The sequence below is a fragment of the Notamacropus eugenii genome, chromosome 2 (assembly GCF_028372415.1).
Source record: "Notamacropus eugenii isolate mMacEug1 chromosome 2, mMacEug1.pri_v2, whole genome shotgun sequence".
Taxonomy (NCBI): domain Eukaryota; kingdom Metazoa; phylum Chordata; class Mammalia; order Diprotodontia; family Macropodidae; genus Notamacropus; species Notamacropus eugenii.
Window position 1 is genome coordinate 379104475 of NC_092873.1, and position 27984 is coordinate 379132458.

The following is a 27984-nucleotide window of genomic DNA, read 5'->3' on the forward strand; positions in this document are numbered from 1 at the left end:
TTGTGTCGCCTCTCCTTCCTTCTTTAATTTCGGGTGGCGGTGGGGGTGGCAGCAAAGGCAGGGTCGGAGGGCTGGGCACCAGAGCGCTCAGTGGCTACTTCTGGGGGGGGGGGGGGGAGGAGGGGGGATGGGGATATGGACCGAAGGCTCTGGATTGGAGGTAGACTGCAGTGAGGGGTTGGGGTCACCTTCACCCTCTTCCTTGTCTTTGGCCTCCTCACCACTGACCCCATCCTGATTCTCCGGCAGCTGGTCACCGCCGGAATCTGTTTCATCACTGACAAGAGAAGACGGATTGGGGGGAAGGGAGCGGGGACCTCCTCTGCATTCCTGTTCCTCAAGTCCCTCAGCTCTCCCCTCACCTTGAGCTATAGGTTACATCTTGCTTAGAAAGGAGGGATAGCTTCTTGAACCTGGCTTTCCCCAGGGTTGCCTTCAGCTTTTTCTTGAACCACCTTCGCTTCTCCTTGCTCAGGCTTTTGGCTGAAGCCAGCCACAGGCGGGGGTGCTCATCATCACTGGAGTCCCTGGAGGAAGCCTCAGAACTTAGGGAGCTGGAGGTTGTTTCTGAATCATCCTAGACAAGTGAATTCCCCTGCACCTCTGCCTCCTAGTTTCCTCCCTTCTGGAACCAACCCCGTGGCGAGCTGTGTCCTTGAGAACTCACAGCTCCAGATCCAGGATCCCCTGGTGAGTCAGGGGCGCTGCACACACCGAGCAGGTGTTATCCAGGAGTCGGAAGCAGGACCTGCAGAAGAGGCCTGGGAGGCCGAGCCCAGGGAGTAGTGACTCAGGAACACTTGGCCTGGCTACTCCTTCCCTCCCTCCCTCCCCCGACTTTCCTGGAGTTCTTCCTGCCCCCCCCCCCCCACCTTACTGGGCTGCCAATGATGGGATGCCATGCCATAATAGAACTATATGCAAATTGAAGAAAGGGTGCAATGCAAATTAGGCCAAAACTGACAAATTTGTGTCTGCCTTATGTAAATCACAAAATGCATATGCAAATCACTATGTCCATATGCAAACGAGTCCATGCATAGCAATAACATTGGATCCAAATGTAAAACCTATGCAAAGTTTATGTAAATTATGGACCACAATTGATTGTGTCTATGCAAATGAAATAGAATTATAGATTTAAAATTGGAAAGAACCTTAGAAGCCAGTCAGTCCATGCCCTTCATTTACAGAGAAAAGAAACCGAGGGTAGGAAAGCTAAATGACTCCCTAGGTTTCAGCATGACCTAAATGGGACTGGAAGCTAACCTTTCAGACAACAAATGCAGAGCTCTTTCCATGGTACTATGTTGGCATCTCTAGAGCAAGACTCTGGTGATTCCCAGCAGGCCTACCTCTACAACCTGGGGTGCTACAGGACACAAAGTCTTCCATCTCATGTTCGTTCTGAGGCCTCCCACAGCCTAGACAGTAGGTCTCATGTATTCCCAAGAGACTGATCAATGGTACCAGGCAAGGCCACCTGTAGGAGGGTTTTGGGTACAGCCTCTGAATGGGGCATCCCCTTCCCTAATCCACCCTAAAGCTCTATAGATGTTGGGAACCTGTCCCTTATTGTCCCATTACTTTTGCCATTTTGACCTGACCATTAGGAAGATCTTCCCACAGTCTAACCCTCACTGAACCAACCAGAAAGATATTCCTATTTCTTTGGCCCCATTTCCACCTTCTATCCTGCTAGAGAATCCTTCAGAGTATCCCATACATCCGGAGGTACCTCTTACTTTACACAAGTATTTTGCACGTTCAACTTAGGGGTGAATTTCTACTCTGACCTCCTAGATCATCTGCTGTTGGACTTTCCCTTCAGGGAGAAAGGGGAGGGAGAAAACTCACCTCGCAGCAAGCACAAGGAGAATGTTGGTGTGACCCTGGTCAGCTGCCCGACGCCTCACAGCACCCACCAGAGAAGTGGGCAAGTTGGATCGGCGGGACAGCAGGTTGTTGTACAGGAAGGAGATCCGTTCCTGGATGGGATGTTGGACAGAGTGCTCAATGTTTTAAGATCCAACAGTGGATAGATTTCTACCCAAATCTAAAAGGGTTTCCCTTACATATGGTTAAGCAAAGGTAGTTGGGAGGGAGGGGATGCAAAGGGAATTACCAAACCCCTGATATTACAGCTGTAAAACTGTATGATTGTGTGGAAACCCCCTCCCAAGGTATCCCCAACCCAGAGACACCAATCCTAAGAAACCCTGCCCTGAGAAACTTCTCTGTGTTTGCCCTGGGGGAGGTCTACAGAGAATCTTGGAACCATGGGAGCTCAGAAATGGAAGTAAGGACTTTGAGTTTCCTCAAATTCCCAAACACCTAACTACTTCTGACCAGTAAACCACTGTTTAGATGGCTGTCCTCCCTCCACTCCATCCACTGGGGCTGTAGGCCCTTCACCTGCTCCCGGGATGGGTAGTAGGAAGCACAGATGATCCGATTTATCCGCCCAACATAAGAACCAAAGAGGGTAACAAAGAAACAAAGGCCGTACATGAAGCCTGTGGACAAGGTGGGTGTTACCAGAGAAGGAATACAAGACCCATACCTGGACTGCCCTACATCCTCCCCGCACTGCACAGGTCTTGATGAGGACAGACTGAGAGACCCTAGTTCCCAATGCTATGACTCCCAAAACAAGGTTCCATTTTCTGGAACTTATTCCCCTCTCCCCTACTCCCATCAACCTCATACCCTTGACAATCATTATAACAATAACTAACATTTACTTTCTTTTGTGGACCCGACTTGGGATTTCATAGCTATAAGGAATTCTGAATGAAGGAATTCCTTACCTCATAAACCCTCCTCAGCAATTTATAGTGTTAGAGTTACCTGGAGCATTGAGAGGTTTAGTGATTTAGGAGGGGTCACACAATATGGTCTGAGTCAGGACTTGAACTCAGGTCTTCCTGACTCCAGGCCTTATATTCTATCCACTGCACCGCCTACCTGCCCTTGTATCCCATATAATACTTAATCATTACAAAGCATTTCACATTAATTATCTCATTTGATCCTTACAACAGCTGGGTGGGAAGTAGAGAGAATAGGTGTTGTCATTTCTAAGGCTAAGTGATCACACAGTAAGTATGTATCAGAACCAGTTCATGTCTTTCTGACTTTAAGGTCAGCACTCCCTACCCACTAAACTATATCACCTCTCACATCACTATCAATATAGCCTAAAATTGCTGTATTTTTTCTCTCCTCTATGTCCCCAACATCAATTCATACTTGAGCTTGCATTCCACTAAAACCTCATGATTTTCTTTAGCGTGAAATTAAGTCTATCCATGTCTCCACTATCCTGTTTTTGTGCAATTGATTTTTTGAACACAAGTAATACTTTCCATTTGTCCCTACCATATTTGCATCTTCCTAGGTTTGGTCTACCACACTAATTTGTAGAGATCTTTTTGGCTAGCTGCATCTGTCTTGCAGCTATCCTCTCCAGTTTTGTATCATCTATGAATTTTATTAACAAGCTACTAATGCTTTCATTCAACTCAATAATTTTTTTTTTTAAAGAAAAAGGAAAAACACCAAATGGTAGGCCAGGTACACCACTACATGCTTCCTTCCTGGTTGACACTAGCTATCAGTCACTACTATTTTTTGGGTCTGCACATTCAACTAATTCAAATCCACTTTGTCATTTAGCCTACTTTTTAAATCTCAATATTCCAATGTTGATTAAATCTCCCAGTGCCCTCTGGATCTGTGAGTCCAGTGCCCTCTGAACAGTTACCAATGAGTAGATAGCTTTTGTGGTTGGGTTCTGATGTACGGAGAAGGCAGCGCCGAGATAGGATGGTGATATTGCCCTGCTGAAGGATGTCAAATACTGATACCAGGTCACGATAGATCTGTCCCACATACCCTGTCCCCTGTACAGTGACTGACATCAACACAGGATCTGGGAACACAGGGGATAGGACAGGTAGTGAAATCAATCCATCTCAGCTTTCCCTTCTTGAAAGGGTCACTTTTATAGCCAGGAAATGTACGCACTGGGGATAAGGAGGCCCCTAGATCCTCTGAGCAGGAAGGGGCCCATAGCCTCATTTTCTCACTTTACACACACACACACACACACACACACACACACACACACACACACACACACACACACACACACACACACTCACACACATTCTCTCTCTCTCTCTCTCTCTCTCTCTCTGCCCAGAGCAAAGCAGAGCCTTAGCACCATCACCCTTAACCCATTCTAAATGGGTATAGCACCATGCCTAGGTCAAGGTAGGAAGATAGTAGAATCTATTTTCAACTCATGTCAGCCAAAATAACCAGAAGGAAAAGGGAACTGGGTGATGTGGTGGTTAAGAGCACCAGACTTGACTTGGAAATAAGTTAATAGATAGACCACCCACCCTGGAGTCAGGAGGACCTGAGCTTAAATCCTTCCTCAGATACTTACTAGTTATGTGACCCTAGGCAAGTCACTTAACTCTGATTGCCTCCAAAAACAAATAAATAAACAAAGGAAAGTTTAAATTCAAATCCTGTCTCAGACACTTGACTATTTATGTGACCTTGGGCAAGCCATGTAAATTCCTTCTGCCTCAATTTTCTCATCTATAAAATGGGAATAGTAACGACCACCTCCCAGAGTTGTTGTGAGGATCAACTGAGATATTTTCAAGGGCTTTTGCCAACCTTAAAGCATGATATAAATGCTATTATTATTATTAAGTGGGAACTGGATTTGGAGTCAGACAACCTGGGTTTGAAGCCCAACCTTGGTGATATTGAATAAGTCACTTCTCTTTGATGAATGTTTCCTCAAATGCATATAAAAACCCTACTGGCCCAGAGGGTGGAAGGGTAGACCACTATTACATAGGAGATAGTGGGGATAAACTTGATTACGTAAAATTCCTTCTAGTTCTAAATCTCATTATCTTTTGATCCAGAACAAGAGGTAAGAATTGGTTGGAAGTTTATAGGAAGGGAATGGAGAGTAAGAGTTGGAGAAAGACTAAATGGGTGGGTCAGAGGGTCCAGAGGAGGGCAAACAGAGGAGGAGTAGGTTGACGGGGGGTACTCTCACTTCGAGCCACAATCTCCCCTTGCAGCCAATAGCGAGCCAAGTCCAGTAGCCAGAAGATGGCATAGTCCAGTGCCATTAGCAGCAATACCACCAGCAGATGTCGGATTAGGGTGAAGGTCGCCAAGGTGTAATGCAGCCTCTCCTTCTTAGACAGGTATAGGGAACCTGAAAAGAAGAAGAGTCTATGGGAGAGGAAGGCTGGCACCAGAGACTTAGCACAGCCAGAAGTGCTGCATGGAAATGGTGCTTATGAAAGTGACCTAAGGAATAAGTCAAAGAGTCCCTTCTATTATGGGATCCCCCTGTCTTTTTCCTATACCCTGACCCTGTCCACCAAGAAATAAGACTCCTACTTGGTCATGGGCAGCTAGGTGGTACAGTGGATAGAGCACCTGACCTGGAACCAGGAGGACCTAAATTGAAATCTGACCTCAGACACTAGCTGTTTGACCTTGGGCAAGTCATATAACCCTGTTTGCCTCAGTTTCCTCATCTGTAAAAGAGCTAGAGAAAGAAATGGCAAATCACTCCAGGATCTTTGCTAAGAAAACTTCAAATGGGGTCACAAAGAGTTGGATATGCCTGAAACAACTCAACAACAACAACATTCTGTTATACTTGGCCACCTAACTGGACCTCAGTCTTCTCATCTAGAAAATCATCCTGAATGGTGAAGATGGGGGTCAGGGAATGCCTTGCCAAAAAATACACAGCCACAAGGGGTTCCTTTTGCCAAATGTGTAGAATCCCACCCCCTTGTCATGAAAGTGCCATGTAAATATTAACTATTATAATATTTTAACATTTGCACAGTACTTCACTCTGACTAAGTAATTTCCCTGGTGATGATGGTGATGATTATGTCTAGGGCCTGGACCTGCTTTTCACTGATATAGTAACTCTCAGAAGAGGAAAATCCCTTCATCTCCTCTGCACTCTGTAGTCTTAGAGACTTGCTAAAGGCACTGAGAGTTTAAGTAATGATGGCAGTGATGTCCACTCATGCCTTGTCTTCCTAGAATCTCTAACTCTGCTTCTCCACCATAGCAGGCAAAATCGGTCCTTGTCTCCCAGTCCCACAAGAACCATTCATTCTGCACCCAATGCTCTCTGCCCCTCTTAGATAGCCTTCATTCTTCCCATCACTGGTCCAAGATCTCTTCCAGGAAGTCTTCCCAAAGTAAACATCCATCCCCTGATGGTCCTCTCATCCCTCTCCCTGTCTCCAATTCTATAGAGTTTTATCTGGATAAATCACTGGACCTTCCCTCTCTCTTCATCTATGTCCTTGAGATAGTAGTCATGGGAAGAGGAAGGGGTATTTGGTTTCATAAGACTGGACTCTCCCCTAAGGCAGAGTCTGTTTCTCCTGCTCCATCTAAATCTTTTCCTAACATGAAAGACAGAGGTACACCAACAAACAGTGCGGTCAGTACTGATAGTAACTAGACCTCTATGACACAGGGTCCTAGCATTCTTACCCTTTCTCAGTAACTTCTTGACCCTTCCCCAGATACCCCCAATACTGTCTTTAGGAAACTTCTGTCTTTAAGAGCAACATAATCACCTGGCCGAATATATCGAGTGGACTCCCTGGGACTCAGGGGCAGGACTGAAGGCAGACCAGCCTGGATCCGGAGGGTATCCATACGAATGAAGCGTTTAGTTATATAGATGTTGTCAAAGTTGTCCTGAGTCAGGTAATAGTAGCGGTAGAAGAGGGCTCTGCAGGAGGGAGAGGTAAGAGAGGTCTCAGAGCCTTTCAGGGCATCATTCCTAAGAGAGGTCCAGAGCTGGGACTGCCCACCCTATAGACTTATACAACACTTGGCAAGTTCACCCCCACCACTGTCCTTTTGAGGTTATGGACCTTCATTCTCACAAATACAGCTTGATTTAGAAATCTGGGCCATGGAGAGAAGGGTTTTCTGGCATTAAAAATATGTGAAAAAACAGTTTAAACCAAACATATGTACTTATAAAAAGGAAGGTAAACCATGATGTAAATGATCAGTCTTAATCCAAGAGAACAGATGATGAAGCATACTTCCCTCCTCTCCATAAAGAGGTGGAGTACTACCAGCACAGAATAGGACATACATTGTCAGAGGTACTGCAGGAGACAGTTGGTGTTAAGGGTAGAGGGTTGGGCCTAGAGTCAGGAAGATCTCATATATCTTAGCTATGTGATCTTGGGCAAGTCAGTTGACCTCAGTTTCCTTAACTGTAAAATTGGGATAATAATAGTACCTACTCCCCAGGTTATTGTGAGGATCAAATGAGATAAGGCATTTAGCACAGTGTCTGGCATATAGTAGTTGTACAATTTATTATTAATACTACTACTACTACTGTCACACATGGTTCTTGTATTGATCGGTTTCCATAAATGGTTTGGGGTTTTTTTTGTGTTGTTATAGGAAAGGTTTAGAGGAGGAGATACTGAAAAATGTCTAAACAAAGCATTAATAAAATTAAAAAATAAAGGAAGAAAGAAACAGCCAATGGTGTTGCACCCCAGCATGTTCATGCCTTCCCAGCCCTGGTCCTAGGTTTGGATTGGTCAGTATCAACCTGGAAACCCCTTCTAAGAAATGTCATGCTCCTCTCACTGCAAGCCCTCAAAGTCTCAGAGACTTTGAAATCCCTGCTCCCTAGTCCCAGATCCCCTGCCTTTCATGTTCCCCCCCATCCCTTACTGGAGATAGAGGAAAGTCAGCAGTAGTGCAGTAGTATGGTCAAGCAAGGCCAGGGTCTCCCTGATTGGATGTAGCTTCAAGTTGACAGCCTCTCGTAGGTCAAAGGCCACCTGAGACAGGCTTCGGGAAGAGTTGAGATTGACTTTGAAGTGATGGGAGACTGTGACGTTGAACTCAAACTCACTACGAACACGGTTAATCAATCGAATCACCGCTGGAGGAGGTGGTAGGAATAAGAAGTCAGCAGAATCAGGGCAAAGGTACAACCCCATGGAGGAGGAGGGATCAAGTATGAAAGATGTCAACCACACAGAACAAAAAATCCTCTCTGGGATTCATTCATTCATGCTTTCATTCAAACATTGAGTGCCTGCTGGGTGCCCAGTGCTGTGATAGGGTAGAGGGTAGGGGAGGACATGCCAAGCTACAAAGATAAATAAAACAAAGCATTTTTCCTTTAACGTGTTCTTGACCTCAAGGGGAGATAAAGCACAGAAAAGTATTTTATGTTAAAATATATTATATATAAAATATATTATATATATATATATTACATATATATATACATACATATATATATATATATATGGAATAGGGACCCATATGGTAGCATCTTATGGAATATGAATGAAAAGGAAGAGGGACCCTAGGAACTGAGAAGCATCCCTGAGAATAATGATTGGCCAACCTGAAAAGATCAGCTTAATGGGAATGAGGGAGCACTTCTAGGTAAGAAACAGGGAGGGGTGACTCACGGGTACCAATGGTGGTCTGCAAGAATGGCTGTACATAGTGAGGGATGACACAGAACAGCTGGGCCACTGGGAGGAGCAGAGGGGTAACAACACAGAATGAGGGACAGATTCATGGTTCACTTATCTCCCAGTATCAGCCGTATCCTCCAATGACCCTGTTGCTTCTCACTCTTCCCCTCCAATGGTCTCCCTTCTTTAGTTTTATGCCCTCCCCATTGAACCCTAGTCCTTACTAGACCCATCTCTCATCCTTTCCTCATTGTCTCTTCCCCACCCTGACCACCCACTTCCACCACCCAATCCCACTATACGTAGTGATTTCCCCAACCACCTCTACAGTGGGCCCATCCTCACCACTGGCCAGACCACAGAGTAGCAGCTTGAAAGGCATGAGGATATAGCAGAGGTGGTAGAACTGGGGCACTGCCTTCATGCAGCTATCCTTGGCATCGTCAAAGATCCTAGCACATTTTCTGTAGGGTGAGCCTAGCTCAGAATTGCACACATCGCCAATGTGCAAAAGCCAGTACCACACATTCCTCAGAGCCCTGACTGGGGAGAGAAGGGTGGGTAGAGTGAGCATCCAATTAATAGTTGCTGGAGATATAAATGAATGAATGGATAGATGAATGGATGGATGAATAGATGAATGGATTGACAATATCTTCTCATACTTTTTCTCTCTCTTACATAGAACCCACTTCTACTATTAGTAATCCTCTTCCATATGTGACAGAGTAGATCCAGAAAACAAGGGAAGGTAGATAGGGAAGTGACATCTAGGTGGCAAAAGAGTGCAGGGCTTGGGTCAGAAAGATGTGAGTTCAAATACAGCCTCAGACACTTACTAGCTATGTGACCCTGGACAATTCACTTAACATCTTCCTGCTTCAGTTTTCTTAACTGAAAAACGGGAATAATAATAGCACCTACCTCCTAGGATTGTGGTGAGGATCAAATGAGATATATCTGCACAGTGCTTAGCACAGCACCTATGCTTTTTCCCTCCTCTCCTCTTCCTTTCCCTCTCCTTCTTCTCCCTGGAGGGAGGAGGAATGCCTAGGGCCTCTGTGATGCCTCCTACTAGCTCTGGCTCCCCAGGAATGTAGTAGAGCTGGGGGCTGGTACTATGGGCCTGGTTGACAGTCCTCTTCTTCAAAGTAGAACAACCCATTTGGGGCTAAGGAAGAATCAGAGGCTACTAGATTCCTGAATCTCCTCTCTCATCCAAGTGCTAGGTCTGGAGGAGACAGTATCATTGGGTATGTTTTGGGGGGGAGGTGTTTTTGTTTTTATTGGATCAGTCCAATGGAATATAAGAAAGACTGTTGAGAGAATGACCCTGACCGAGGAGGAACACATCAGGGAGAAAAGTTAGGAGGTGAGAGGAACAGGGAATTTTACTATGCTTTTTTGCTATGAAGAGTATACTGTAGACAAATGAACTACTAACCCACATGTTTCACACCATCCATGATAGAACGGAAGAATTTTCGGATCCGGTCAGCCACCTCCTTGGCCTTCACTGCAATGGCCTTGATTTTTTTCAGAGCACCTGGTAAGAAATAGTAGGGGCTAAAGGGAGGTGGTGTGAGGAAATCCTTCCCAGAGGTCTGAGTCCTGACCTCTGAGGTATGGAGGATGTTGGTCCAAAGCCTGGGAACAAGGGCTACTGCTTGGTACTTGGGAAGGGATGCTTCCCAATAATCAAAAGGCAGCCTTTGCTGCTTACTAAGTGTGCTAACAGAGTCCAATCACTTAGCTTCCCTAAACTGCTTTTAAAATGAATATTAAATAAATTCTTACCAGAGCCCAAACTAAACATTTTTTTTTCCCGGTGGCAGTGGTGGCATAGAGGATATTTCAACCTAAGTGAGGTTATTTTGGGAGAGGACACAACCTGTAAAGCTCAGTTGGCCCTTGCCTTAGGGGCTTAGGGAGAAAGGAAGGCCCAGGGATAATGGACGGGAATGTGACTCAAGGCACTTCACAGCCACAGGATTAGCCAACAAACAGAATTCTGTAAGGTGAGTTCGGATGCTGTGGAGAGGAAGCACAGGTCCCTGCCCATCTTCCCAAGCTAGTCATAACTGATAGTGGCACTACCTCCCTCCACCATAATTATGAAGAAAATGCTTTGTAAATCTGAAAGTGCTGCAGAAATGAAAGTGGTTACATCTTGGAGGATGGGTGAAGGTGTTGGGGTTCCACAGGGTCATAGCATATAGAGCTGGAAGAGGCCTAAGAGTCTGAATCCCTCATTTTATAGATGAGGGATCCCTCATTTTATAGATGAAGCCCAGAAGCAGAAGTAATTTGTCTAAGGTTACATAGAATGAAGAATGTGGACTCGAATTCAGTTCTAAATCCTCTACTTGAGACCACTAGACCACACTCCTTTTCAAGACCCATCATTATAAAGAAACCATGACACTGGGATATTGAAGTTGCAGGGGAAGGTGAGAGCAGGAAAAAGGCAATAACCCTGGAGAAGGAGATGAAGAGGGGGGCGGGGCAGAAGGGAAGGAACTCTTACTGATTAGGGGCTGTCGAGCCCGCTGAAGCACTTCAGCACTCTGGTTAAGGGCCAGCTCAGCCCCACAAGCCACAGAATCACTCGCCCGATTGAAGTTTCTGATAATGTTGGCACAGGGGCCCTGCATAACCAGCCCAAAGGCTGCAATCAGTAGCAGTGTCCGGCCCTGTCCTAGTGGAGGTAATGAGCTCTCAGAATACTTACTGGGATATCACCCCAATCCCTTCTCAGACCCCAACACCAATTTTTTCATTCTTTTAAGAGCCCACTCCAAGGTGAGCTAGTTTGGGATCTGGCTATTTTTCCACCCTCACCCTCTAGTTGCTGATGCTGTTTCATTCCCCAGACCATCAGAGGCCAATCCTGGGAAGAGCTGAGGCACTCTGCTCTGCATACCCTAGAGCCAGCCTTCCTCATCTTCATCCCAGGACCTTCATCATCTTTTTCAACCCCAAGACTCACCCTTCTTCATCTTTACCCTAGTCATTATCTGTCCTAGGGGTCCAGAGTTCCCCTCTCCATCTCCTTTCTGCCTTTTTCCTCGAGAACTCAAACCAATCATTCCTACCTTTGTATTTGGAAAAGGTCTGATCATGGACTGAGCTATTTCTTGACTTAAACTCCTTGTGACTTTCCCTTCTTTAGCCATCACTTCCCTCTATGTGTTGTTTCCCTGATTAATACATAAGCTTCTTGAGGTCAGGAACTACCATCTCTATTTTCTATTTGTCTCCCCAGCACTTAATCACAGTTACTCTTCACTTCTTTCCCTCACTGTTCCTTCCTATAGCTGTCCCCCTTGATGCCAGTGTCTTCTCAGGTCCTGGCCCTCCTTGCAATGATCCTTTCTCCCCTATCCCCTAGGGTTCTCCTCTTCAACCCAGGTGTCTTTTATCCATGTGTCCTCCCAGCCCTCTTTTCTCTTCTCTGAAGTGACCACCCCTCAATACCCCCTCACCCGATATCACTGGACTCACTAGAAAAGGCCTGAGGCAGCAGCAGCAGGACAGTGATGCGAACAGAGTGGGAAAAGCCCATGCCTAGGCCCAAGAAGACAGCTAGAGAGAAAGTGCTCACCAGGCACATCCAAGGACTGTGTCCCTGCACCAACAGGCCTACAAGCCCATAGGCTGTAGCCAGGGTGAGGCCCAGGATAAAGCTACCCACACTCTGAGCCACTTCTTGTCGCCTGTTCCGCTCCCGTGCCCACAGAGGGATCTCTTTGCCAGCCATGGATTTGAGGGATAGCTTCTATACTCATCTATTTACTGGTCTCCTTGAGATGCCCACTGGGCTCTGCTCAGAAGCACCTCTTTCTTAAAGGAGCCACAAGCTTGGATTTACCAGACCTCTACACCAATATTCTAAGGTTCCAGAATGTCTCTTAAAGAAGAATTCCTATTTGCACTTCACCTAGTTTCCAAGGTCAGAAGTAGGGAGGGAGAGTCATATACCCTAAATCTTTCATATCTTTGGACTATTCCCTGGATCCTACTAGGAATCAAGGAGAAAAGGGGGACACACTCTCCCCCTTACTATAAAAGGGAGGAGGAGGTCAAAGAGGTAGAATGATCTTTCCCCTTCCACAACAGAACTCAAAATGAAGTCACAGAAGAGGGAGTTGGGGATGAGAAGGGATTATCAAAGTACCTAGTAAAAGTATCATCATGGGAGGTAAACTGAGTCAAGCCAAGGAAGCTGCCTTGGGAGGTCAGAGGAAGAAACTACCCAATACCAGTAAGTCAAATTCTCAGTGACACCCTCCCCTTCCTCCTCTCCTGATCCTCTCTTCTAATATCCCCTCAGCTCCCACCCCTCTTCTCTTAGTGTTCTCTCAGCCCCTGTCTCTGGAGTGCTTATACTTTTCCCTATAACATCTCTAGCTATACTATGCCCAATTGGACAAATCCAACCAAGGAAAAGTCACTGGCTGGGCACAAAGCTGACAGCCCCTTGAGAAAAATGGGATGGCATTTAGGCAGTACATTCCTTCATAGCTGTGAATCGGTTCCTGAGCTGGGTGCTGCCTGCTCCCTGTGCTCGGTTTGTGTGGCGAAAGCCGGAAGAATTTCCTGTCACTGCATTCCTACTGGGAGCTGGCACTGGAGGGCTCCTGGCTGTGGGTGAGTAGGTCACAGAACCACAGAATCCAAGAATTTGGGAACCGGAAGTAACCTAAGTTCCCCTATAGTCCAATACATAACACAAAAGACCTTCCACTATAATATGTCCAATAAGACATCAACCACCTCGAGGCCTCTAAGGAAGGGGAATTTACCACTTCTGTTGATTCTACTTTTTTCTCTAATTGTTAGGGAGTTCTTTCCTGACATCAAGCTTAAATTGACCATTTTGCTACCCTTTATTCCAATTTCTGCCCTCTGTCCTTCACATAACAGCCCTTCAAATATTTAGAGACAGCTAGAATCTCTAGACTTTCTCTTCTCCATATGAAACATCCCTGTTGCTTTGGCTCGTCCTCTTACATCATGAACCAAAGGTCCTTCATCTTGGCTGTCCTTCCCTACACACTCTCCAACTTCCCAATTTCCTACTTAAAATATCCTTAGAACCTCCTCCTCATCCCAGTAAGGACTATTTATAAGCAGACAGCAGAGGAGGACTTGTTTCCTTTTAATGTTGACCCTCTGGTCCCCAGGTCTTGCCCACATTTTGGTGACCCCCATAAACCTCTATGAAAATCAGAAGATGGCGTTGATGTACAGCATGGTGGGTGAGTACAAAAGGGTAGGGTCTGGGAGGACCCATGTTATGACAGCAGTGTCCAAGGTGGTAAATCTGTGCTCAGCCAGGAGTACCCTTCCTGAATCAAAGTCCTGTTTAGCATGTGGAGGGGGATGCAGAGGTCCAGAGGCAGAAGGCCTTAGGGGAGATCCTAATCTGATAGATGTGACAGAACACCTCTGCCCAGAACACAGTGGGACATTGGGAGAAGGACAGAATCATGGGAGGGCAGGTGACTGAGCTGGATAGTTAATAGTAGTAGTAGTAGTGGTGGTGTAGTAGTAGTAACAACATTTAGGATTTGCAAAGCATTTTATGTGTGTTATCTTATTTGATCCTCAAAACAATCTTGCTAGGTTATTGTTGTTTAGTTGTTTTCAGTCATGTTTGACTCTTCATGACCCCATTTGGGGTTTTCTTGGCAAAGATACTGGAGTGTTTTGGGGAAACTGAGACAAACAGAGTTAAGTAACTTGTCCAGGGTCACACACAACCAGAAAGTTTTTGAGGCAAGATTTAAACTCAGGTGTCCCCGTCTAAAATCCAACCCTGTATACCACTGAGGCACCTCTGGGGTGGATGTAGAGAAAGTAATGCTTGAGGAAAAGGTTCTTAGGGAATGGGGACAGAGAGCAGTTCTTCAAACAAGGGACCAGGAAGGAAGAGAAGAGCAGTAGGTGTGACCTGGGGAAGACACATTATAGAAATGAGTGGATGAGGTCTAGATTCTCCTGTCTGGGACAGAGAATTGGAATTGGAGCTCCTGATGGAGTAGAATCTCATGGATCAGAGAAATGTGTGACTAGAAAAAAAAAGAAGCTTCCCAGGATTTGGGGTAGATTCCACATGGAGTAAATTACCAGGGCATATGGATAAGAGGCTTGCACGGCATGGATCTGATCTGTACTGTCAGAGGGAGTGTCTACATCTATAAGTTTGTGGATCCATTGACTATTCACTGAACAACTCCTTTGTGCCTAGAAATGTGCTCAACATTATAGGAGTTATAGAAAACACCTCCCTACCTTCCATGACCAGCCAGTCCTCCCCAGGAGACAAGAGAGGACTGAGGACCTACATGACTTCAATTGTAGGTCAAATAAGGGGTGCTCTTAGAAGGTTGAAGTAGCCAAGGAAGTCTTACTGATGAGACCAGGCATAGAATGACAAAGCCCTGGAGGCATCATGGTGGGTCCAACAGGCACTATCTGGAACATTAGATATTTCTCATTCTTTTGTTTGCTCTCTGGACAGGACTGGGGGCCCTGGGCTGGGGCAAATCCCCCTATATTCGCTGTGCCAGCCTTCTGCTGATCCCCAAAATGCTAGGCAAAGAAGGAAGACTGCTGATGCTTGGCTACGTACTGGCTGCCATCTATGAGGGTGAGTGCCTACCAAGCATTGGGATGGGACATGCTGTCAGGTAGAGGGCAGCCATGGAGAAGAATCAATAAGAAAGATGGAATAATAGTTAATAATCAGAGCTAGCATCCATTTAACTTTCTAGAGTTTACAAAGAAAAAATAAAATAAAAATAAAGTTTGCAAAGCACTTTACAAATATTATCTCATTTTATCCTCACAACAACCAATTGCAGAGTACTGTTATTACCCCCATCTTATAGATGAAGAAACTGAGGCAAACAGGGTTAAGTGACCTACGCAGGATATCTCAGCTAGTATGTTTCTGAGGCAAGATTTGAACATTCAGATTCCAAGTCAAGGGCTCTCCCCACTGTACCCCCCAGATGTCTGATGAAGACAGAAGGATCATAGGATCTTGGATATTAGGTCTACACAGCATATTATAGGTCTCCAAGTCCAAATTCCTCATTTTACAAGTGAGAAAAATGAGACCATAAGTGACTGGGCCAGAGTCACTTGTCTTTGCAGGATTTGAAGGATCACAAAGCATATCATGTCCCATGGTAAAGTATGCCAGAGTAGTGAAGCAGACCTCAAGGCCAAGGACTTAGGGACCTAAAATAAGAAGGATCCTAGCCTCTCTCCCTTTGCCTCTTTCCCCTTCCAGGGCCTGTGGCCAATCTGCGGCACAACTTGAATGAAGTAGTGTTGTCTCTGGGTTGTACAGTAGAGCTGCAGATCAATCACACCCGTATGGCCTGGAGAGTCTCCACTTCTCCTCTTCGGACTATGTTCAAGGAACTTCTGGTCAGGGGACCATAGAGGCAGAGCTGAGGGTGGGGGAGGGTGGGATAGAGGAGGGTGAGGGAGCTTGAGAGATAGGCCTGAAGGGTTATAAAGTTAGGAGAGGGGGCTAAAGAATTGAGGGGTTATAGAGCTGGGTGGTGGGATGGTGCGGTGGATAGAGTGCTGGGTCTGGAATCAGGAAGACCTGAGCAAAAATCCAGCCTAGGTTCACTTACGAGCTGTCTCTAGCTTACTAGCTGTGTGAAAAGGGAAGGGGGACATAACCTCAGAAATCATCTATTCCAACCTCCTCCCTAAAGCATGAATGCCAATTACATAAGCAGGTCACTTTATCCTGTTTGCCTTGGTTTCCTCATCTGTAAAATGAGCTGGAGAAGAAAATGGCAAACCACTCCAATATCTCTGTCAAAAAACAAAACAAAACAAAATAAATGCAAAAATAGGGACAAGAAGAGTCAGACACCACTGAAAATAACTCAACAACAACAAAGAGTTGCTGTTCTAGGAATCTGGAAAGCTGAAGAATTAGGGAGTTAGGACTTCAGCAATGGAGGGATTTCAGAATTGGAAGGAAATGGGGGAATAACATAGAAAAAATTTAAGGAGACAGACAAAGATGTTTTCTTGTGATGATGGAGTCCCATCACTGGAACTTAGGACTGGAATTTTATGGGAGCTTCAGGCCTAAAATGGGAAAGGTGGAAGTTAGGAGGGAGGCCTAGAGCTTGGGAATTCATAGAGGGTTGAGGACTTGGGGGACAAGTAGCTGAGCTAGGCTCCAGGAGGCCTGAGGGGAGGAGATGAAGGTTCTTTGTGTCCCGGTTAGGAGAAGGGGATGTTTTGGGTTTTGGGGAGCTTAAAACTCGGAGGATTCCGTTCCTCTGGCCTCACCACCACTTCCCCAACTCTCAGAGAAGAAAAGAAGAGCTGAAATTGGATACTCGAAATATCTCAAACTCCTTTAGAGAACTGGATGACCAGGTGAAGAGTAGCAATGGCTATGACCCAGGGGCATCTGGGGAACTACAAGGTGAGGCCCCTGACATCCGGATGGGCCTTAAAGGAGCCAAGGCTTTTTCCACTCAGAAACTGTATGAACTCAAGACCAAGCTTCGTTGCCACTGTGAGTGGGGAGGCCAGAAGGGCACCTGGCTGGGGCCTCTGGCGCTGGTCTGAAAGAGCACAGGGAAGGAGACAGGAGCCCTTCAGAACCTTGGGTGGTGCCTGAGGGTTTGGGGGTTTTCAGTCCATTCCAGGGAAAGCTGTAGGATTGAGGGAGGTGGGAACAAGTTACACATATTGGTGGTGGTGGTAGTTGGGGTGGGGGGCTCTGGGTCTGTGTTAGAGGCCCTGACAATCCAATTTTCTTTCCCTTCTCCAACCCCCTTCCACTGCTCTCTCCAGATATTGTGGACGCCGCCATTGGGAGCTGCCATCGGTGGTTCGATCGAAAGCACATCCAGTGCATGCGAACAATCAAAGTCCCACTCTTTAGCCACCTCCTCTGCCTCCCCATGATGTTCAAATTCTTATGCAACATCACTAAGAGTTAGGACTTGGGGGGGGAGTTGGTGTAAAAGGGGGAGGGGCCCACAGGGCATGGGGTCAGAATGATCAGAGCAGGAGCAGACTTGTGTGGCTCCTGGAAATGCTATCTGTGTGTTGGGGGGTGTGAGGTGGGCAGGGGATTGTCGAGGGTGAAAAGGGAAGGGAGAAGGGACCTCAGAAGTCATCTGTTCCAATCTCCTACAATCCTCACCAACTCATCCTTCAGACCCTTCTTACTCTTGTCTAAAGGCTACAAAGGAGGACAATGTCTTGGAAAGAGAGTTAGGAGGCCAGAGAATGAGGGGTTCTGGCAAAGAGATAGGCAACAGCAGGGCCCCGGGGTGGAAGGTAGCCCTCCCGACTTAACTTTCTCATGCTTAACCTCCTCTCCTCATCAGTACTGCAGCCCTGGTGCCAAAATCGAATCCCCGTGGAAGGCAACTTTGGCCAGACCTATGATTCACTCAACCAGTCCATGCAAGGACTGGGAGGAGAGTTCTCTGCACAGATAAAAATCAAGGTGGTTATTGAAGTGTGAAAAGAGATCATTCTGGTGATGGGTGTGAGAGGTAATAGAGGATGAGGAGAGAGGCAGGGTGGGTGAAGTGACCTGGTGGAAATTAAACATGGGAACAGACAGACATAAGGCAAGAGTAGAAGTAATAATGCTAATAACTAGCCTTCGCAAATGAAACTGCTAGGTGGTGCCATAGTGCACAGAGTGCTGGGTTTGGAGTCAGGGAGGCTCATCTTCCCAAGTTCAAATTCAGCCTCAGATACTTAGTAGCTGTGGGACCTTGGATAAGTCATTTAACCCTGTTTGCCTCAGTTTCCTCATCCGTAAAATGAGCTAGAGAAGTAAATGGCAAACCACTCCAGTATCTTTGCCAAGAAAACCCCAAATGGAGTTGCGAAGTGTGGGACATGACAGAAATGACTGAACGACAAAAATATCTCTGTAGTACTTCAAGGTTGGCAAACACTTCATTTAATCTTCACGAGAACCCTGGAAGGTAAATACTGTTATTATTCCCATCTGACAGATGAGAAAACTGAGAGAGGTTTGGTGTCTTGCTCAGGGTTACACAGCTAGCAAGTGTCTAAGGTTAGATTTGAACTTGGGCCTTCCTAAGTCCCAGTCTAGACCTTGCTGCTTCAAGGAATAGTATCCAAAGGAACCGAAGGGCCAGGAGTTATTTCAAACTGGACCAGTTTATCTTTCTCTCCCCATTCTATCTGAATCCCTCTTTCTGCCCTAGAAAGAGACGCAAACAGCCCTGCTGGGCATTAACGTGAGCAAAGCCCAGCTGAGGGAGGAAGTGAGGGATTATGTCGATTATCAGGTGGCCCAGGTGAACGGAGCCTTGGGACTGCTTCGGATCCTGCTTTCCTGCACGTTCCTGTTGGTTTTCCAAGCGTGAGACAATCATCTTCCGTAGTATAATCATGACACCCACCACAACCCTTTACTTGTGCACCATCTTCACTCTCTTCCTGGCCCTAGTACATCTACAACCTCTTGGGAACAGAGGGGCAGCCCTGGATGCTCAGAAACTGCAAGGAGGCAGGATGGGCAGGGAGGTAGAGGAAGGAAGATGTACATGTTGGGAGACTTTCTAAAGCTGAATGGATTGTCTCAGGGACCCCGCCACCTCACAGGCAGTCACAGAGCCACTGGGAGAGATCTCAGGGATCATTAAATCTAGTTCCCTCATTTTACATGTGAGAAATCAGAGGCTTAGACAGGGGAATGCATGATTTGTTATGGGTCATTTGTTATACTGCACATCAGAACAGGAAAAGAGAATCCAGATCTTCTGTATTCTGTTCTAGAGCCTCTAGTAGAATCATTTCATCATTAAAATCATCTAATGATCAACCTCCTCATTTTATTGAGGTCTGTAAAAGCTAAGTGACTTGTCCAAGGTCATGAATCTATTTAAGTAGGGAGGCCAAAACTCAAACCTTGGTCTTCTGACTCTTAAGTTCAATGTTTCTACAAAGTTCTACTGTGGCAGACTGCCTCTAATCAACTACTTTTATTCCTTATTTTGTATGCTTGCCACTTTGCCATTAACCTTTAAAAAATATTCCTGAGAATCTTCTTTTGCCTTGATTTTTGTATCATCCGTAATGTCCAAAGCCTGCTTTCATTTCCTCCTGAATGATGATTGGTCAGCAATTTTCCCTCCATTTGGACCAAAGTCCTAGGCACCACACCCATTTAGAAGCAAGCTGGTTCCTGGAAGTTTGCTTTGGGCCTCTCCCTCTACCTGCCTCACTCCTTCTTTCAAAGACCTTTGGACTCTCGCTGTCCCTCCTAGGATACTATCCAACACCTTTAAGTATTGGGGGGGTTATATAGGGGGTGGGATATTGGTTCTCAGGGATTAGCTCCCTAACAGTAGGAATGGTTCCTGGGACAATATTTTGGCAGCCAGACTGTACCATGGGTTTCATCAGACCTCTCTGCTCTAGTGACCACCTAAACTTGAATTTTCCTTTCAATACTCCCTTCAGGGTATTATCCTCCACAGGCCTCCTGAATCTGTTCCTAACTCCATCTCCTGGCACTGGAAAAGGAGGGTATTTACCTTCCATAGCTCCTTTTCTCAATTAACTAACAAGTCTTTAGAAAGTCTTGGTTGTGTTACAAGTAAGTGAGAGACATATAGGTCCCACTCTCAAAGTACTTATTGCATAGTTAGGGAGACTAGACACAAATATAGGAAACAATCAGAATAACTATGTAATACTGACTCTAAGTGTTGTAGCATAGAAGAGAGAGATTAGGATCGACCAGAAGAATCAGGGAAGGCTTCTTGGAGATGGTGGACCTTGGAGGTTTACTAGGCTTTGGCGGAGCCAAGAGGAAGGGGAAGGCATTGCAGTATGAGCAAAATCAGAAATGGAAATGTATTTGAAAAATAAGTAGGACTAAAAAGTCAAGCCTATAAGACTGCATGCAAGATTGGAACAGGTTTTGGAGAGTCTCAAAAGAGGCATATGGTTCAGTGTATAGGATGGGTTGGAGTGGGGATACCAACTAGAAGGCTGTTATAAAAATGTAAGCTTAAGATGAAGACGGTGGGAGCAGTAAGAGGAGTAAGGAGGGAATGAATCCAAGGGACTTTTCTTTCGTAAAAAGTAAGTGAATGTTTTAGCGCTATTCTTTTTTTATATTTCATGTCCTTTATATGTCCTTTCCCAATAATAGCATGATACCTTCCCAATTCACTCCCAATAGAACCCTTCCTTGCAGCAACAGAGTAAAGCCAAGCAAAAGAGATTAGTATGTTGGTCCTGCCTGCCTCATTCCATACCCGTAGGCCACCACTTCTCCACTAAGGGTCTTCTGAAGTCATGACTGGTTGCTGCATTGATCAAAAGTTTTTAATGTTCTTCATTATTACATCCCTGTGATCACTGTGTAAATTGTTGTCCTGATTAGGCTTTATCAGTTTGTACAAATCTTTCCAAACCTCCTAGAATTCCAAAAGATGTTTCCAAGGAAGGGGTGATAAGACAGGATGACATGACAGGTTGGACTCAGGGCTGAAGGAGCAAGGCTCTAGAGTTGAGCCCCCAAATTCTAGCCTGGATGACTGGGGACAGTGGTGGTATCACTTGGAAAATGGTAAGGGGAGCCAGGGCAAAGGTGATGAGTGAAGTCTTGTTGAATTTGTGGTGCAGGTGGGATGGTCCCATGGATATGTTTAGCCAGAATCTAGGAAGGCAAGGCTGGGTCCTAGAGAAAGGTCAAGGCTAGGTGCATAGCTTTGGAAATCAAGTGCCTAAAAGAGATAACAAAAAAAAAAAATGAGACCAAATGAGATCCCCCAAGGAGAATAATGGATAAGGAAGAGAAGGGTTTCACTCTGGAAAAAATTAGGAAACAGTTGGGAGAAGGAGGGAAGAAGGGAAGGAGATGAGTTGTTTTCCTTCAGGGCCTTCTCCTACACAGACAACTATCTCCAAGACATCCGTTTTGACAACATCTATATCAGTACCTACTTCCAACAGATTGATGATAGAAGGAAGAAGCTGGTGAGTAGGCATTGCCTGATAGTCAGCTGTCAGGCCTGGACCTGATCCTGGACCCTAGAAACCCCCAGAAATCTTTCTGTATTCTCTGGGATAGTTTCTATATGGGTATGGATGGGTTCAGAGAGCTATAGCTCTACCTAATGTTCTTGGCTGCTTCCCCACAGGGCAAAAGGAGTCTCCTGCCTCTCCGAAAAGCTGAGAAGGCCACCATCATTTTCCCCTGCAAGCCAACCATCCAGGCAACTGAGATGAGGAATGTGGTAAGGAAGGCACTGCCAGGCCTACACACCTCCAGGCCCAGGCATAGGAGGGGAAATCTTGTAGCTGGTAGGTACCTTAGGCCCCCAGAAGCCACTTGGGGGTATAAGAGGAATAGGGGAGCAATTTGAAGGTTCTGACTCTCAGCTGGACTCCAAGGATAAAATGAGGGTCAAAGCTTCAGATGCCAACTGTGGTGCTTTCCCAGAGCAGCCAAGCCATTTAATCTTGTAGATTCGGGAGTTGCTGGAATTCTTGCCTGTGTTGCTGCTGCTGCTGATTCTGTGTGTGTTGGACTGGGCCTTCTATACCATCTTTGACACCATCAACCAGCACTCTTTCCTACAGTACACCTTCAGCAGTAAGCCTTTTTCCCTTCTGCTCCTTGGAACTCTAGCCTGACAGCCCTATTATCTCTCTGCTGGTTCCTCACTCTTTTGACCAAGATATTCACACTTGTAGGAAACCCAGGAACCTTCTCCCCTGCCCCATCCCTCTCCACTTCCCAATGATAAGAAGCATGGTATCCAGCAGTGCAGATAACTTTGCCCTCCACACAGCTCTCCTGACATTGATCCTTTTCCCCATCTACCCTAACCCCACTCCCAGGCAGTCACCATCTGGAAGTAAAGGTAGGGGGAGATTCCATGCTGGCCAGACTCCTAAGGAAGACGATTGGGGCCCTAAACACATCCTCTGAGCTTCAGATAGAGTCAAGCAACATAGGTGAGTAGGTGTAGGAGAACTTAGGCCAGAATTAGCTGGGCTGTAGAGTACTTTGATGGGTGAAATCTTAAATAGCTGAGGAAACAAAGGTTTGAGCTTCTAAGCAGATCAATTTATTAACCAATCAATGCCAATTGCATAGCAGATCAGGCCCAGGGTTTCTCAGCTTTGGCACTGGACAACAAATACAGGTGGAAACAGAATTTTATTGCATTAAAAATAATCAAAGAAGGCCAATTAGTTAAATTAAAATGGTTAACCAGGATACAAAATTACATAATCTGATTCCTAATTGAAGGAAAAATTAGGGGTTTTTCCAAGGGGGTGGAGAGCAAACAAGTATAATTTCCTGAAATCAGAAGAAAGTATCTGTATTCACTCAAAGGAATATGGAAACAATAGCTGATGGACCAGTATGGGGCTATTTTTCAGAAAAGACATGTATGTTGCTTGAGATATATAATTGTGAGTAAACTCCTTGCATCAATCTTTGGATCTGAGTCTCTGGTCAGCATAACCTAGGTCCTTACTTCAGGATTTCTTAGCAACTGGTAGAGGTGGTCCAGCTTCCCAGTCACGCAGGGGTAGGTTCAAACAATGCAATAAAATTTTCTCACAATTCCTGTAATAGAATAATGTTTTCTCACAAGACAGAAACTGGACTATACCCATAGTTGAATAGAAAGGGAACTGAGGGGGCTCCAGAATTGAGTCACAAGGTGGAGTCAGTGTGGTTCACTAAACTCCCACAATTCCCTCAGTATACTGAGTTGGGAAAGCAAAGATAGAGCCATGTACAGGCAAGGAGATAGGATATCAAAATGACCAGTTCCAGGAACTGGGGATGGGAAAGTAAGGGACCAAGGTCCCTCTCTCTTTCCTCAGAGTAGGGTAAAATAAGAGGAATACTGCAGAAGCTGACTTGGAATCCTAGTTCTGTCACTTAGAGGCTGTGTGGTCTTGGGAAAGTCACTTATTTCCTCCTCTAAAAAGTGAAGGCATTGCACTAGATGGTTTCTGAGGTCCCTTCTAGGTCTAGGCCTACAGTTTTGTTATTCTTCTGTGAAAGGGTATTAATACTGTTCCAGGTGCTGTTCTTTTGGCAAGACTAATTATTCTATATCAACTTTTATATCCTGGGATCCTGCTCCCACAGCTTGCTTGCCCAAGCCAATGGGCATGAACTCCAAAGACTACATGAAGACGTTTTTGCCTGCTGGCATCCTGATGCTCCTCTGCCTGACACAGGCCTTCAGCTATCGACTCAGAAGGGTCATTGCAGCCTTCTACTTCCCCAAGGTGACCGCGGCCTTGGATCCTAAGCCTTAGATTCTCACTTCTGTAGTCTGTCACAGAATAATGGGATCTCAGAGTCAGAGAGGACCCCTCTCCCTGGAGTCACCCAAATGCTTCTCACCAGCCCAAGAAGACCCCAAGATGGTGGGAATCACTGCCTTCTCCAACCCCTCCTCCCAACTCAGAGTCTAGGGCTGATCTTGGCTCCCTGAACCTGTGAGGTGCCAGGGAGACCCAAGGCATTTTCATCTCCCACTCACAGAGAGAGAAGAAGCGAGTACTGTTTTTCTACAATGAGCTTCTGAGAAAAAGACTGGTCTTCACCAAGCTTCGGCGGACTGTCATCATGCAAAGAGCTCAAAGGCAGGGGAGGCCTGTGAGTCCAGAACTTCGATTTTCTCCCTTCTCCCTTGGGTGGGGCTGGAAAGACTAGGGTTGTATATGAGAGGATTCCTACTTTTAATGTCTCAGTAACCCTCAGTAACCCTCAGCAAGTATGCCATAGAATTTAGAGCCAGGAGAGACCTTAGAAATCACCTAGTCTAGTCTCACATTTTACAGGAGAAGAAAGAGAAAATCATTTATTCAAGTTCATACAAGGAAGCAACTATCAGAATCCAAATTTGAATCCGGGCCTTCTGGTTCCCAATGTAGTGCTTGTCCTGGTATATTAGAACTGAATTTAGGATACAAAAGAAGTCTGACAGTCCCTTCTCCCTTACCCCTCTTTCCCACACCTCCACTGTCTCTTCTCCTAGGAGCTTGCAGCTTAATTAAAGGGAATGAGAAGGCAAAGAACACATGGTAGCTTGGCAGAAAAGATAGAGTACTGGATTTGGAATCAGCCAAGACCTGAGTTCAAATCCTGTCTCAGATATCATAGCTATATTACCCTGGACAAATCACTTTAACCTCTCTCAGCCCTCAGTTTCCTCATCTGTAAAATGAGAACATCTACCTCAAAGAGTTGTTGTAAGGATCAAAGGAGATAATATACAGTCAATTATTTAGCCATCTTTAATCTCTATATGAAAGTTAGCTATTATGTCACAATTAAATTCAACTCAACAAGTATTTAAGTTCTGTGCCAGGTACTGAGGAAACAGTCCCTGCCTTCAAGGAGCTCACATTCTAACATGGAAAACAGATAGGAAAAAAATTAGGTACATACATGATATGAACAGAGTAGAATGAAGGAGCAGCTATGTTGGTGCCATAGTGTACACAGCACTTGGCCTCCAGTCAGGGAAACTCATCTTCCTGAATTCAAATCTGGCCTCAGATACTTGATCACTGTGAGACCCTGGGGAAGGAACTTAACCCTGGTTGCCTCAGTTTCCTCATATGTAAAAATGAGCTGGAGAAGAAAATGACAAACCACTCCGGTATCTTTGCCAAGGAAATCTCAAATGAGGGTCACAAAAAGTTGGACATGATGGAAATGACATAACAAAAAAAATCCAAGAAGGGGTAGGCTCTAGACTCTAGTCTTAGAAGGTGAGATTTAAACTGAATCTTGAAGGAAGCCAGAGAAACTAAGAGAGGAAGTAGGTAGGGAGAGAATTTAGGCACGGAGGACAGGCTGTTCAAAGGCTTGAAGACAGAATATGGAGTATGCCAAACACAAGACTTTATATTTTTGATCCTGAAAGTAACAGGGAGCCTCTAGAGAAATGGGGAGAAGAGAGGAGGTGATATAGTCATACCTACATTTTAGGAAATTCATTTTGGCAGCTAAGTAGAGAATAGATTAGAGGGGGAAGAGATCTGACACCAATTAGAAGGCTCATTCAGTTGTCTAGGCAAAAGGCGGATTAGCTTCAGTGCTGAGAAGGGAATAAACATGCACACATACATACATATGTGTGCACATATGTTTACATGCACATTTTTGTGTATATGTGTTGCATATGCATGTGTCTACATATATGTTCACACACATACACACAGATAGCCTGGAGATGTTAAGAAGATAGGAATGACAAGATTTGGCTATGTTATAGAATCTGTAAGTCAAGTGAGAGTTACGAGTCAGGAATGACAACAAAATTGCAAACCTAGGTAATTAGGAGGTGCCTTCAGCAGCAACAGGGAAGTTGGAGAAAGGGCAGCACTGGTGGGGGGTGGCAGATAATGAGTTCTGTTTGGAGCTGTCTGTGGGACATCCAATCCAAGATGTTCAAAAAGGGGTTGATGATGTAGGCTAGGAGACCAGGGCTGGATACGGAATAACAGTGTTAGCATTTCTATAGCACTTTAGAGTTTACAAAGCACTGTCTAGTTTATCTTGTATGATCCTCACAAGAACTCTGGGAGATAGGTGTCATTATTATTCCCATTTTACAGATGAGAAAACTGAGGCTGACAGGTTCCTTAACTTGTCCAGGGTCACATAGCTGTCTGAAGCAGATTTTGAATTCAGGTCTTCCTAACTCCAAGTCTAGTGCTCTTACCCATTGTGCCAACTAACTGCCTAGGAATCACTTGCAGAGGTGAAACCTGCAGCCCTTGGGAGCTGATGAGAATACTGACTTGTTATAAAGGAAAAAGAGAAGAGAGCCTGGTGGTCCTCCAGGCTTCGAGGACAACCATGGTTAACTAAGTATGAGGAGAATGAAGGTCCAGCTGCCAAGACTGAGAAGGGGCAGTCAGAGAAGTAGGAGGAGAACCAGGAGTCACAAGAACCTAGAGAGGACAGACAAGCATGTATGAAGGACCTAACAGATGCCAAACACCGTGCTTAATTTGGGCATATAAAGAAAGGCAAAAAAAACCCCCAAAACAACCCAACTTTTTTTTTTCTAAAGGAGGTCACAATTGAATTGGGGAAACACCATGGAAATAAGATGTATTCAGGATAAAGTATCAGATGCTGCTGAGAAGTCAAGGAGAATGGACTGAAAAGAGTCATTCATTCTATTAGCAATTAAAGAGATCACCACTTCCTTTGGAGAGAGCTGGACAGAGGAAACTTAATAATATTTACATACAATACAAACAATACTCTTTAATAAGTACGGTTTACAGAGTGTTTACAAACAGTATCCCATTCTACCCTCACAACAAGCCTGAGAGGTAGGTGCTATTATCGTTCCCATATTTCTGATGAGGAAACAGGCTGACTGAAGTCAGGCAACTTCTTCAGGTCATGCAGCAAGTATTTGAGGCTGGATTTGAATCTGACTGCTGATGACATGAGAGAGGGGAGGAATGGAGGATGACACCGGACTGCAAGTGTCATTGTCTCCCTTTCACAGATGAGGAGACAGACTCAGAGACGTGAAGTCTCACGGTCACACAGTTATGAAATGTGGAAAGGGATTCAAACCTAGTTCTCTGTGACTCTACCACTCCACCAGGGGGCCCCGCCCCTTGGCTACAAGTGCCATAGGAGAGCACTGAGGGGCCGCTCTTTCTCTCTTTGACAGCGCCACCGTCTGGTGGACTTATGTTACCGCCGCTGCCCCTTTCTGCGGTATTTTCTGCGCAGGCGCTGCGTGGTGTGCCAGGCCTCCCAGACGTCCGAGTCCTGGGTCTGCCAGAGCCCGGGCTGCGGCGCGGTGTACTGTGCCTCGTGCTGGATAGACATGGACAAGAGGTGCCCGGCGTGCACTCCCCGTGAGGAGCTCTCCTCCTCGGCTCACAACAACAGCTCGGACGACGCTATCTACGCGGAGTGAGGGGAAGCCGGGAAGGGGCCGGTCGACCTCGTGTGTTCTCCCCATTCCCCACGTGCCCTGCTCGGCCCTGCCCTGCCCTGTCTTCTCTTCCAAACTCCGCTCAATAAAGCTGCATTGTCGCAAAGTGGGTCTGATCAAATCGAGGAGAACCGGGGAGAGGGAGGGTCGGCTGGGCTCCCAAAGGCGCAGCCTAACCGGTCTCGACCCCTTGGGGCTGCTCTAGCTGAACCCGCCCTCGCTGGGCCGGGTTGGGAAGCCACGGTGGGGACAGCGGGACGCTGGAAGCCAAGTAACACGGATTAGGGACACCTGGGTCGGGCGAAGGGAGCGGTTACTCTAGCCGGTTAGACCAGGAAGCAACTCCGGGTCACGCCCCTGGGATCGCCCACTGCGGAGGTTGGCCGACAAGCCTCAGGCTTGGGAGTAGACACAGG

General features: G+C 45.9%; 2 protein-coding genes across 8 annotated transcripts; one reads left to right on the forward strand and one right to left on the reverse strand.

Moving 5' to 3' along the window:
- DCST2 (DC-STAMP domain containing 2) lies at positions 1–12406 on the reverse strand. 2 transcript variants are annotated; one of them, XM_072647143.1, is made up of 15 exons: positions 12057–12406; positions 11080–11250; positions 9997–10098; positions 8898–9095; positions 8544–8609; positions 7789–8002; positions 6657–6814; positions 5090–5254; positions 3767–3934; positions 2416–2516; positions 1858–1988; positions 1356–1483; positions 668–761; positions 363–527; positions 1–277 (listed from the first exon to the last, which is right to left on the reverse strand). In XM_072647143.1, the coding sequence occupies exons 1-15, from the start codon at positions 12310–12312 to the stop codon at positions 88–90; spliced, it is 2307 nt and encodes a 768-aa protein (XP_072503244.1). In that variant the 5' UTR covers positions 12313–12406; the 3' UTR covers positions 1–87. The 2 variants fall into 2 exon arrangements, with proteins under 2 accessions (XP_072503244.1, XP_072503245.1); XM_072647144.1 differs by lacking the exon at positions 3767–3934.
- Positions 12407–12452: 46 nt separating this feature from the next.
- On the forward strand, positions 12453–27747 carry DCST1 (DC-STAMP domain containing 1). Of its 6 annotated transcripts, none has more exons than XM_072647145.1 (17): positions 12453–12504; positions 12672–12816; positions 13077–13202; positions 13739–13813; positions 15079–15207; positions 15856–15995; positions 16908–17118; positions 17400–17543; positions 17942–18063; positions 18803–18960; positions 21491–21590; positions 21755–21850; positions 22083–22209; positions 22458–22574; positions 23731–23873; positions 24133–24246; positions 27299–27747. In XM_072647145.1, exons 2-17 carry the CDS (start codon positions 12747–12749, stop codon positions 27548–27550), a joined length of 2124 nt encoding a protein of 707 aa, XP_072503246.1. In that variant the 5' UTR covers positions 12453–12504; positions 12672–12746; the 3' UTR covers positions 27551–27747. The 6 variants fall into 6 exon arrangements, with proteins under 6 accessions (XP_072503246.1, XP_072503249.1, XP_072503247.1 ...); XM_072647151.1 differs by lacking the exon at positions 12453–12504 and adding an exon at positions 13530–13667 and having other exon boundaries at positions 12515–12816; XM_072647148.1 differs by lacking the exon at positions 13077–13202.
- Positions 27748–27984: the final 237 nt, after the last annotated feature.

Coding starts and splice junctions, on each gene's coding strand:
- DCST2 (XM_072647143.1), bottom strand. CDS start 12,312: ATGGCTGGCAAAGAGATCCCTCTGTGGGCACGGGAGCGGAACAGGCGA. Junction 8,003..8,543: donor GCAGACCACCATTGGTACCC/GTGAGTCACCCC, acceptor CACCTCCTCCAG/CGGTGATTCGATTGATTAAC. Junction 278..362: donor GATGTAACCTATAGCTCAAG/GTGAGGGGAGAG, acceptor TTCTCTTGTCAG/TGATGAAACAGATTCCGGCG.
- DCST1 (XM_072647151.1), top strand. CDS start 12,747: ATGGGAGGTAAACTGAGTCAAGCCAAGGAAGCTGCCTTGGGAGGTCAG. Junction 15,996..16,907: donor CTATGTTCAAGGAACTTCTG/GTCAGGGGACCA, acceptor CCCAACTCTCAG/AGAAGAAAAGAAGAGCTGAA. Junction 17,544..17,941: donor CTTATGCAACATCACTAAGA/GTTAGGACTTGG, acceptor TCTCCTCATCAG/TACTGCAGCCCTGGTGCCAA.